The sequence below is a fragment of the Maylandia zebra genome, linkage group LG7, assembly GCF_041146795.1.
Source record: "Maylandia zebra isolate NMK-2024a linkage group LG7, Mzebra_GT3a, whole genome shotgun sequence".
NCBI lineage: Eukaryota > Metazoa > Chordata > Actinopteri > Cichliformes > Cichlidae > Maylandia > Maylandia zebra.
The window spans coordinates 29,815,165-29,827,533 of NC_135173.1; the positions used below are offsets into that span (position 1 = coordinate 29,815,165).

The following is a 12,369-nucleotide window of genomic DNA, read 5'->3' on the forward strand; positions in this document are numbered from 1 at the left end:
AAATAAAGTTCACAATTCAGTTTTATCGATATATTTAGCATGAAATCACAGCAGCAGTCACCTGAAGGCACTTTATATGAGCAAGCGCTTTGGTGACAGTGGGAAAGAACACCCTTTTCAACAGGAAGGGAATTAGGCTCAGCTCCGACTGGTTGGGAGTGAGGGGAGGAAGACAGGACAAAGATAATTGTTTAGTTTCATGGCACAGACCTAGCTTTTAACCAGAGTCCACAAACTTTCCACAGGGTTGAGGTCGGAGCTTTGAGAAGAACTTTCCAGAAGCTTAATGTTATCCTGCTTTATCCAAAACCAGTTCGGATGTGCGTTTGGGATCATTGTTCTGCTGGAACACAGTGGGGGTGTCCAAATGGTAAATGCTCTGTATTTGTATAGCGCTTTACTTGGTCCTAAGGACCCCAAAGCGCTTTACACTATACACAGTCATCCACCCATTCACACACTGGTGATGGCAAGCTACAGTGTAGCCACAGACGCCCTCGGCCCCACTGACAGAGGCGAGGCTGCCGGACACTGGCGCCACCGGGCCCTCCGACCACCACCAGTAGGCAACGGGTGAAGTGTCTTGGCCAAGGGGACACAACGACCGAGACTGTCGGAGCTCGAACCGGCAACCTTCCAATTACAAGACGAACGCCCAACTCTTGAGCCACGATCGCCCCAAATTCATAGTCTAGCCTTCAGTTTTTGTGTCTTGGTAGAGTTTAATAAAAACTCAGCTGCCTGCTCCTTGCTATGTAAAATATAACAGGACACTGGCGTAAATTCTCGATCATGTCACACTTCTGTTTAATCAGTTTTCTGTTTGACATTTATTCAGCTGTGTGAAAACTATAACTATAATCTCAGCCAAACTGATTTACTCACGAACAAATAAAACAGAAAAAAGCCAAACAAAAACATTTTCAAATTATCTAAGTGACTTATGTATCATGTTTAACCTGAGTAGCGAAAGACCGCGGGGATGGTGGCTGAAAACAATAGTTCACTGTTCTCACCCCGGCTAGCTATTGAGCGGGTGGGTAACAGATGTCTCAGAAAAAGTCGGAGGACTTTTGCAAATATGTGATGGCTTGATAAACCAAGCAGATATTTGAAATTTACACACCTACATTCTCGCCTTAAAGGTTTATTTTGTAACCCAGAAAAAGTAATAAGAGCAAAATTAAAACTAAGTAACTGCCACCATTGTTGGAAACTGGAATTGGCTGGGCTGTGCTGTGAATTCTGGGATATGGTGGGCCAGCAAGGATACACCCGACCCATCCTTCAAATCTGGGGAAAAGGAGGACGCATTTGTTGGCCGCATTTGGAGGAGTCTATGAATTTGGACAGCCTTCGTCACGTCGCTGTAACATAATCGGCCTACAAATGTAGTCTCAGGAGGATGCAGCCTATGAATTTGGACACCCTTAGTGTCCAAGTTTCAAACATCTAGCTGTTGATTTGAGGTGAAGTTGATGAATTTGAAGGCAGTCCTCCTCCTTCATTATTCAAGCCACTGACTGCGAAACAGCCCAGAGCATGATGCTACCAACACCATGCTTCAGTGCTCTTCGGTTTGGAAGCCTCACCTTTACTCCTCCAAATATACCTCTTATCATCGTGTCTTATAAATTCATACATTTATATGTATTCTAATTATAACATTATTGTTTTTATTCTAATGAGAAGTTTAGATAAAAAGTGCAATATTATTACAAAAATAATTTATTGACAAAAAGCTCAGTTAAATGTAATATTTTCAAACATCAGCTTTTCTTTTATTCATTCACATTGTTATATAATAATAATAATAATAATAATAATAATAATAATAATAATAATAATAATGTTGTTTTAGCATCACTGAGGTTCCATAGACACATTCCTCGGCGTCCTTTCTGATGCAGCTGAAGTTTCGTGCGCATGCCCCGCTGCTGTCACGACTCGGACGCCGCTGCGGGGAAACATGGCGATGAAGGCGCTCAGAGGGATGGTGAACGGGGCGATGAGCGAGCTGTCCTCGGCCGTCAGCGGGAGCAGAGCCCCGGCCGCCGCTCCTACCTCCGCCACCGCTGCCGCCCGGGAACATGTGATGGCCGTCAAACGGGATTACATCTCCCAGCCGCGCCTCAGTGAGTCCCACCACCACCACCATCATTATCATCATCATCATTATCAGGCAGACTGAGGTCCGCAGCAGGAGGAGGAGGATGAGGGTTAATGGAATAAACCAGGCGATGATGGAGGCTGAAAAAAACTCTCAGGTGCTGGCGTTGTAATCTCTTACTTTTGTCGGCTTGTAAATTACATGCTGAGCATTAAAAATGTTCCTGACAGCTCACCTATATATCTGTTTCTGCACTCTTTCACAGCAGTTCACAGTCACAGTTCAGAATAATGCTCCTGTGTCTGATCCTGGGCCTCCTCTCTGTCACATCACATAGACCTGAGAGGAGCACAGACGCGATAAACGGAGTGTTTAGAGCAGGATTAAAGTGTTAGCGATGAGGCTCACCTGCACAGGTGAACATGTGCGAGCTCATTACACCCGTTCTTTCAGTGTGATGTGATTTAAAGTGAGAGGGAAACGCTCTTCAGAGGCTCGTGTTGAACAGAAACTTTTTTATTCATATTTAGGTTCTGCACACTGCAGAGTCTCTAAGGCTCGTATCTCCCGTCAGACTGTGGTTCATGTGACTTCCAGCAGGTGGAGACTTTGAGCTTATAAAAGAAGATTTCACATGTTGGAGAAACGGTGCTGTCATGTGGAGATCTGCAGCTGTGCAGCGCTCCACCTGTGCTCCACCTGTGCTCCACCCACGCTGTACTGACTTGTGCTGTTTTTGTCTCCTCAGCCTACAAAACAGTGTCTGGAGTCAACGGGCCGCTGGTGATCCTGGACCAGGTTAAGGTAAGAGGAAAACCTCCTCAGCTGTTTGTCTCAGCGTCCTCTTTACTAAGCGTCTCTCAATAAAACCAGCAGATCCTGCAGTCGGAGCGTCCTCACACCACGTTTAAATCCGTTTATGTAGTTTCCCTCAAATAAATGGTGAACTGTGCTATGTTTTCTGACACGTGTATAGTGGAGGTTGGTAACTCTCGTGGTCTCCCTTCACAGTTCCCAAGGTACGCCGAGATCGTCCACCTCACGCTGCCGGATGGAACCAGGAGGAGCGGCCAGGTGCTGGAAGTCACCGGCTCCAAAGCTGTGGTGCAGGTATTCACATCAGTCTGACACAATGTGGGCACTTCCAGAAGGACCCCGATGAACTGTTTCCTCCTCCGCTCTGCCTTCTGCAGGTGTTTGAGGGGACTGCAGGCATCGATGCCAAGAAGACCAGCTGCGAGTTCACAGGTGACATATTACGGACGCCGGTCTCAGAGGACATGCTGGGTACGTCACGTGACAGAATGAGGTTCACAAAGGTCCTCATGAATCCCCGTCCGCTGTTGAATGTGTGATGAGGTCCTCAGATGTGTGCTGAGGCGTGTTTTTGTGTTTGCAGGTCGTGTGTTTAACGGGTCGGGTAAACCCATCGACCGAGGACCCGCTGTCCTGGCCGAAGACTTCCTGGACATCATGGGTATGTCTCTGCTTCGAGGAGACTTGCCATGATCTGATTGGTGCAGCAGTCTGATGCAAACATCTGAAACAGGCAGTAAAGTTTCTTCGACTTGTTCGGAGGAAAAATGTCAGAAATGAGAGAAAACACAGCAGATTTAACCTGATCTCAGTTTTAATGTTTTATAGAGACACGTGGTCAAAATCAGGCTCTGTCTGTATGTTTGACTCGCAGTCACAGTAACGCCCACCTTCTCATTAATACCTCACCTCAGTGTGGAACATGTGGTTACACACTGACGTCACTCAGGGTTCGAGCTGGGCTTGATCGCGTGGACTCACATGCGGTTCAGGTCAAAGAACGACCCACAGAATCAAAAGTTTGGAGGTTTAATCGGAGAAAAGTCAGATTTCAGAAGGAGGGAAATGATAAAAACAGCTTTCTATGAGTTTTTAAGTAAAATGTGATTAGAATAAATTTAAAGGATGTGTTTTAGGACGTAGAGTTGTGGGCAGAGTCTCTTGTGCTGTGGGTCATGATGAGTTTATTTTTAGGAACTTTATTTCGCTAAACCGTGGCTCAGGGGGTTGGGAATCGCATCTGTAACCGGAAGGTCGCCGGTTTGATCCCTGGGCTCTCTGTCCTGGTCGTTGTGTCCCTGGGCAAGACACTTTACCCTACTTGCCTACTGGTGTTGGCCAGAGGGGCCGATGGCGCGATATGGCAGCCTCGCTTCTGTCAGTCTGCCCCAGGGCAGCTGTGGCTACAACTGTAGCTTGCCTCCACCAGTGTATGAACGTGAGAGTGAATGAATAGTGGTATTGTAAAGCGCTTTGGGTGCCTTGAAAAGCGCTATATAAATCCAATCCATTATAATTGTAGTTTTGAAATAGAAAAATACATTCAGTTTTCAGCTTTCATGTTGACTTCCTCGAGTCCTCATAAACTGCACCTGTGAATCTCCGTGTACTTGTCTCTGACTTCTTGGAGTTGTTATTATCTGCTGCAGTGGATCACGTGTTCAGTTCCTTCATACATGTGTTTGTAACCACGTTCTCCTCAGGACAGCCCATAAACCCTCAGTGCCGCATTTACCCTGAGGAGATGATCCAGACTGGCATCTCTGCCATCGATGGCATGAACAGCATCGCCAGAGGGCAGAAAATCCCCATTTTCTCTGCTGCCGGGCTGCCGCACAACGAGGTACTCGCACCCTACTCCGAGAGGGGGCAGGGTCGGTAAACACATCACCTCCTCTTCATTATTGTGATGTAATGACTGAAAAGGAAATCAGATCCCTCTTCTTCTGTCTCAGATTGCAGCTCAGATCTGCCGGCAGGCCGGTTTGGTGAAGAAGTCAAAGGACGTGATGGACTACAGCGAGGACAACTTTGCCATTGTTTTTGCCGCCATGGGGGTGAGTTCTTCAGATGCTTCCTCATCAGAAGCCTCTGAATATGAGAGCAAGTTTATTGATGTCTTAAAGCTGCCCCACACACTCAGCACCTGCAAACTCCCACTCACAGAGCTCAGTGATCTACTCTCCGCCCTCAGGTGAACATGGAGACAGCCAGGTTCTTCAAGTCGGACTTCGAGGAGAACGGCTCCATGGACAATGTCTGCTTGTTCCTCAACCTGGCCAATGACCCGACGTAGGACAAAACATTAAGAACAAAGCTCACACACACACACACACACACACACACACACACACACACACACACACACACACACACACACACACACACATTTGCATACACACACAGACAAACAGACAGAGCTGAAGGCAGATTTCCAGGTGTTTCATAGATGATGTCAGATTTGCTGTATGGGCCGTGGGAGCGGGTCAAGTGTTTGGGGGTTCACCTTCAGGCGCTCAAACAGCAGTTTTGTAACGTTGCAGGAACACACAGGTGTGCTCTGCAGGTCGAGCTGTGTTCTTCTAAGAGTTAGTGATGGCTGAGGCTAACCTGCACCGGGGGTCGGCCCACATTCACAGATTATCGGGCCATTGTGTTGCAGAATCGAGCGGATCATCACCCCCCGCTTGGCACTGACGGCGGCCGAGTACTTGGCCTATCAGTGTGAGAAGCACGTGCTTGTCATCCTCACCGATATGAGCTCGTACGCAGAGGCGCTCAGAGAGGTCAGCTGCTCTTTCACTCTCACTTACCGTAACCCCAAATCGCTGCAGGAAACTGGAAATGATCATGTGATTGCTCCCCGCCGCCAGGTGTCCGCAGCCAGAGAGGAAGTGCCAGGACGCCGAGGTTTCCCCGGATACATGTACACCGACCTGGCAACCATCTATGAGAGAGCCGGCAGGGTTGAGGGACGCAGCGGCTCCATCACCCAGATCCCCATCCTCACCATGCCCAACGACGGTACACACACATACTCAGACACACACGTGCTCATCTCACATACAAAGGATTGGAATTTTGTGGATTTCACAGCAAGTTCTCATCTCTCGCAGACATCACCCATCCCATCCCTGACCTGACCGGGTACATCACTGAGGGACAGATCTACGTGGACAGACAGCTTCACAACAGACAGGTAACAAAGCTCCGCCTTCAGACGTCACCTGTGGAGCTCTGAGCTCTGTAGCCGGCCTCAGGTAGAGGAATGCCAGGCTCTGTCAGTCAACCTGGCATACGTCAGAGCCATCAGGTGACCCTGACCTCTCCTCCCCGTCTTCCTCCACTCAGATCTATCCTCCCATCAATGTGCTTCCGTCTCTCTCCCGTCTCATGAAGTCCGCCATCGGGGAGGGAATGACCCGCAGAGACCACTCTGACGTCTCCAACCAGCTCGTACGTATACACCTGCTCCAGGCTGCACGCTCCTGTCTTCCTGCTTAATCTAAGTGTGTGTGTGTCTGTGTGTGTGCAGTATGCCTGTTATGCTATAGGGAAGGATGTCCAGGCCATGAAGGCAGTGGTGGGAGAGGAGGCTCTGACGGCCGATGATCTGCTGTACCTGGAGTTCCTCACCAAGTTTGAGAAAAACTTCATCTCTCAAGGTGCCATTGGACTCTTTGTTTGCTTGTTTGTTCACCTTTATGTAACTACGTTGAACAGATCCAGCTTTCTTTGGAAAGCTGGTTAGGATTTATTAATTGCTTTAATCAAAATCAAATCAAATCAAATCAAAATGTATTTATATAGCACATATTAAAACAACAGTGTTGACCATAGTGCTTCACAGTCAATAAAAACATGAGACAGTTAAAACAAACAATAAAAGAGGACAACAAACAATAGGTAACAACACAACAAGCTAAAACAGCCAACTAGTTAGAATCAAAAGCCAAAGTAAAACGATACGTTTTAAGATGTGATTTAAAAGACTGGATAGACTCGGCAGTACGAATATGAACAGGGAGGTTATTCCAAAGTCTGGGTGCCACGGTTGCCAAGGCCCGGTCGCCTCTCGACTTCATTCGAGACCTAGGTTGTGCTAGGAGCCTGTGGTTGGATGATCTAAGTGCTCTGTTGGGATTGTATGAATGGAGTAAATCAGAAAGATAACTGGGCGCAAAATTATTCAAAATATTAAAAGTGAACAAAAGAATTTTAAAATCTATGAGATATTTAACAGGGAGCCAATGTAATTTGGCTAAAATTGGAGTTATGTGTTCATGAATTCTCGTACCTGTTAAAAGATGCGCAGCTGCATTTTGAATTAACTGGAGCCGGCAAAGAGAAGAGTGTTGGAGGCCTGCGTAGAGGGAGTTACAGTAGTCCAATCTGGATGTGATAAATGCGTGGATAAGCTTTTCAAGGTCCTTTAAAGGAAAGAACGGCTTTGCTTTGGAAATCTGACGCAACTGGTAAAAGCTGTTTTTTACCACAGTGGAGACCTGTTTCTCGAGTTTAAAAGAGCCATCCAGGAACACTCCGAGGTTTCTTACAGTGGACGAAAGATGGCTAGCGAGAGGGCCTAGGGCATCAGCTAACTGGTCTAGTGATTTTGGTCTTCGTTCAATGTAAGAAAATTATGTGATAAACAAATTTTAACTTCATGCAAACAGTTGAACAGAGGTTGCAAAGAAGCAGTCACATCGGATTTCAAAGGTAAATAAATCTGGATATCATTGGCATAACAGTGAAAGGAGATGTTGTATTTACTAAAAATTAATCCCAAGGGCAACATGTACAAAGAGAAAAGAGCAGGACCAAGCACGGACCCTTGAGGCACACCACAATAAATAGGGGCAGAAGCCGAGGAGTGTTGCTGTAGTTAGTGAGACCATTAGGGTCAAGATTTTGCTTTTTCATAATAGGTTGCACAACAGCATGCTTAAAGACAGACGGTACACAACCTGATGACAATGATGCATTCAGCAGAGATAAGATACAAGGACCAATAACATGTAAAGCTTCCTTAAAGAAACGAGAAGGAAGAATATCATGCGGGGAACCAGAGATTTTGAGATGATCAATTATATCTTTTAAAGCAGAATAAGACACTGGCTCAAACTGTTGAAAGACAGTCAAGCATTCAGAAGCTGGAACTGGGTCTAAAACTGATGATGGATGAGATGGATGAGAAGCCCTTAGAGCTGAGATTTTATCAGAGAAATACTTTAAGAATTTATCACAAAGAGCAGGGGAAGCATCCCTATAAGTGGTAGTGCGAGGGTTTATCACAGAATTAAAAGTATTAAAAAGTGCTCGGGGGTTGTGGCTATTAGTCATAATAATGCTAGACAAAAAGGCAGATTTGGCAGCTTTAACAGACTTTTGATACTTAAATAAACTTTAATAAATCCTAACTCCCAGTCAGAGATGACAGGTACGATGATGATGGTTATCAGCTTTCTCTGTTAACCCGGGTTATCTGCTTCAGGCTCTGAGTGCCCTCACATTAGGAGGAGCATTTCACGGGTCATGTGACTCTTTGTCCACCCGATACCCACATCAAACTGCTGTGATGTCAGACACTGGTGTTCACCTGTCCCTGTGTTTGTGTTTAGGTGCCTATGAGAATCGCAGCGTGTTTGAGACTCTGGACATTGGCTGGCAGCTCATGAGGATCTTCCCCAAAGAGATGCTTAAGAGGATCCCCCAGAGCACACTGGCCGAGTTCTACCCCCGAGAGGCCAAACACTAACTAGACACACACACAGACACACACACACTGCTTCCTGCCCTCGCTGTGTTCGTACAGTGTAGTGATGTGATGCTGTGACGTTCTCACACTCATGACCTTCATGTCCTGCTTCCACTCAGAGAGGAAGGAGACGAGGAGGAGGAGCCTGCACATCAGCGTGTTCATGATGATGATGATTTGCACTCTGTGGTCAGTTTAACGTCAGAGGTTATTTTATGAGGACCTGCAGAACTTCAGCAGAGACAGATGTTGAATCCAGATGTTCTGTCGTGCTCATTTCATGCCGCATTAGAAATGCTGATGTCTTCTGATCAAGGTCAAAATAATAATTCAAACACATCCAAAGAAAAGTGTAAATTCCATTTTTATTGTGTCTTTAAATCAGGTGTGAGGTTCTGTGCGTTCTGTGCAGTTCTTGTGGTTCCTTTAGATTCAGTGTACTCTTTTTTTTTTTTTTTTTTCTCATGCCAAAAGCTTGATGTGACGATGAATGTGTGTGTTCTTTGTAGGCACTGCGTGCTCATTGGTGGATGTACAAACTGCATGCATCGCCGCTGAATGTTTCCTGTTGGTGCCTGAAGTGCAGTCTGAAATAAAAGCTGCTGTGTCATCATTCCTGAGCGGTCGTGTGTTTAATGCCGTGTATGAACACAGCTGTGGGTTAACATGAAGGAGTCTGAGCAGCAAGGAGGTCGTGGTGGATGGACGGCTGGAGCACGGGATGGTGTGACATGGAAACACCTACACCCTCTTAAAAACATCCTTAAACTCATGAATCTTCTTCCAGAAAACTCCTCTCACTACATATGTGTGTGTATCCACACAAACGCAGCTTAGCTCAACCACCGGGTGAGCACAGGTAGCTGGGAGGAAGTTTACACGAGGACAGCCCAGTGCTGCTACCAGCTGCTCCCCAGGTGAGTCTGTTTCCCACATACCTGCGTCAGCTGCAGCCAGAGTGAGAGCAGGATGGGCTACAGGTGTGCTTTATAACCCAGTACACTAAGTGAATTATAGTTCAGTCTGCTGAGACACCTGAGTCACCTTTCCTGTGGATGCGTCACTCATGGGTCCACACAGCTGCACATTATTAATGCTGCAGATTCACAGAAATCTGTAAAGTGCATGAAAACACAAAGGGCATAGCAGCAGCTCAGAGCCCAGACCTCCACCAAAACAGAGCTCCATCAACATCCATCAAACTGTTTTTACATCTTACTGATGAACTGAAGCTCCTGAGACTCATTACATCACTTATTCACTAATAAATATCCATCAGTGAGCTCACAATAAGTCACAATAAGTTACCTAGGGAGCGACAGGTGAACTCCTTTAATTAAAGGAGTCCAACAGATGCTTGAACCTGTTATTGGAAGTGTCTGGGAAAGTTATGAATCCATAAAAGTTAATTTATCTCTCTTAATGAATGAGAATCACCTGCTGTGTTGCTTATTTCATTATAATTTAGGATTTTATCAAAGCGCCCAGATGGTTTGTTGAACTTAAACCTCAGTCTCAGCACAGCCTGAACAGGAACTTTATGCTTTGCACTGCTTGAAGCTGCCGTGGAGGACTGTGTGGGGAACAGCTGGAGCTTCATGCAGAGCTCTGTGAGCACGCGCACGACAAACACACAGCTTGAAGTGCAGGAACAAAAGTGCTGCAAAATTGTAAAAGAGTCAGAGCAGAAGATTCCAGTTAAAGCCTAAAAAAATCCACACCGAGTCCCCGTGGACGCCGACCAGCTACAGGAGAGGTCGATGACGTCACGGCAGCAAACACCCACGTTAAAAACAGTGACAGACACGAATCAACTGCTGGTGCTCCACTCAGTCCCTGCAGTTCTTCAGGGGTCCACAGGGAGGTGCTGTTGGCCTGTACGTGATCCTCCAGTATCACTGCCTGCATCCCTCTGAGAGCATCACCTTAAACCACCACAAGCTGCTGCTGCTTTTGACCACACTGCACTTCCTGTGGTGAAGAAACAGGCGTCCTAACTGACCAATCACAGCACATTACAGCACACATGCTGACATTTGTCCGAATGGGGAAATATGCAGGCGAGAGAGAGCAGTGACTGTATTTTCCACGTTCAGCATGGAGAGAAAGTAATATACACAGACTGTATATAAAAGACGGCACTGTGACATCACCAATCAGTTAGCACTTTAACTGCTGTGTGTTGGGGTTAGGAAGCTGGATATGATGGTTAACAGACCTCAACAACGTCAGACTTCAGAGGAGGCGCCCCCTGATGGTCATTAGAAAACATTTCAGGCACCTGGAAGCTACCTACATATACATATCTTTCATATACAGTCTATAGTGGCCATCTCTTGGCCCTGCCCCTTTAGTATATTTAAATCTAAGTCAATCATCCTTCTTGTCCTCGGTCTCCATCTTTCTCCATCCTCCTGCAGCCAGACAAAGAGTGGTTTGTGTTTTCCTCCCACACCTGTGCGCTCTCTCAGCTCTCACAGGACAAACAGTCATTAACATCAACATGATGGCAACCATTGTTCCTGCGTTAGTTCCTGTGAGTGGCTTTAAGGCTTTTATAAAAACATCTTTGTCTTTTTTTTTTCACCTGAAGTTTCCTGCTGCTCTGCTCCATCTCCTTGTTTTATATGTTTACCACCAAATCAGTGAGAAATAATCATGTCTTTAGAAGTTTGGGAATTTAAAATCAGCTTGTGTGTTTGTAGGCGTGTTTGTGGCCCTGCAGGTCTGCAGATGTCCAGGAGGACAGCCTGAGCAGAGGGTTAGAGGGTAGGGTTTTTTCTTTATGCAGACTCACACTTGCCTTTGCATGACCGCTGCATATCTTCAGTTTCCCATCCTCCAGGCACAAACCAGCTTTGTTCTGATGAAAGGAACTCGCTGTTATCTTCTGTTACTTCACATGCTTTGATTTAACAGAATAATCCAACTGAGGGCTAGAGGAGGAGGAAGTCCAGGCGGGGGGTGGGGGGTGGGAGGGCAGAGGCTGGAGAAACTGCACGATCTGATATCCTCGTGTTGATGTTGTTCCCAGATCATCATACTAGATGTTGTTCCAGGATCAACAAGTGACCAATCAGAATGTTGTGACGTCATACTTTTGCGACTCCGGGAAAAACCGCCTTAAAACAAAAAACTGTACTTAAGCTGCGAGAAACCGCTTCTGTCCGCCGATCAACGGACCCTGACCCTAACCCTAACCGTAACCCTTTAATAAACGAATTGATATTGTCCTTGCAACATTGGAATTTCATAAATGCACAAATGGCTTGGCGCGCAAAAGAATAACGTCAGAACAATGTGATTGGTCACTTGCAATGTTGAACCTGGAACAACATTTTCATGATGATCTGGGAACAACACCAACACGATGATATCGGATCATCCACTAATACATACAGCAGGTCTGGGGCTCACTGATCCACAACACTTTTGTTTCTCTGTGTGAAACTCAAAAGTGTCTTTAGTATTTTTATCTGACTCTGAACCATATCAAATATCCAGATATTTTACCACAGTTAAAGTACTTATACTTCAATGCACTTTTAACAAGTAAGTCATAAAAAAAGTTATATCCTCCTACAGGTGTTATGAAGGTTTAAATTATCCACAGAGACCAAACAGTTTGTTTATCAGGCTGTAAACATGTTTATTTCTGCTGTAAAGATTTAAAATGTAGTCTATG

The 12,369-nt window shown here is 45.9% G+C and overlaps 1 protein-coding gene across 1 annotated transcript; it reads left to right on the plus strand.

Annotated features, from left to right (window-relative positions):
- Positions 1 to 1,904: 1,904 nt before the first annotated feature.
- atp6v1b2 (ATPase H+ transporting V1 subunit B2) lies at positions 1,905 to 9,297 on the plus strand. The gene is made up of 14 exons (XM_004556122.5): positions 1,905 to 2,135; positions 2,859 to 2,914; positions 3,122 to 3,220; positions 3,304 to 3,397; positions 3,510 to 3,587; positions 4,630 to 4,769; positions 4,882 to 4,983; positions 5,121 to 5,218; positions 5,589 to 5,712; positions 5,800 to 5,950; positions 6,043 to 6,125; positions 6,278 to 6,382; positions 6,462 to 6,591; positions 8,548 to 9,297. Exons 1-14 carry the CDS (start codon positions 1,970 to 1,972, stop codon positions 8,682 to 8,684), a joined length of 1,563 nt encoding a protein of 520 aa, XP_004556179.1. The 5' UTR covers positions 1,905 to 1,969; the 3' UTR covers positions 8,685 to 9,297.
- Positions 9,298 to 12,369: the final 3,072 nt, after the last annotated feature.

What these genes read in the sequence shown, in the direction of transcription:
- atp6v1b2 (XM_004556122.5), top strand. Translation starts at nt 1,970, where the DNA reads ATGGCGATGAAGGCGCTCAGAGGGATGGTGAACGGGGCGATGAGCGAG. An exon ending in AACCTGGCCAATGACCCGAC is followed by an intron (nt 5,219 to 5,588) that starts GTAGGACAAAAC and finishes ATTGTGTTGCAG; the next exon opens with AATCGAGCGGATCATCACCC. An exon ending in CTGACGTCTCCAACCAGCTC is followed by an intron (nt 6,383 to 6,461) that starts GTACGTATACAC and finishes GTGTGTGTGCAG; the next exon opens with TATGCCTGTTATGCTATAGG.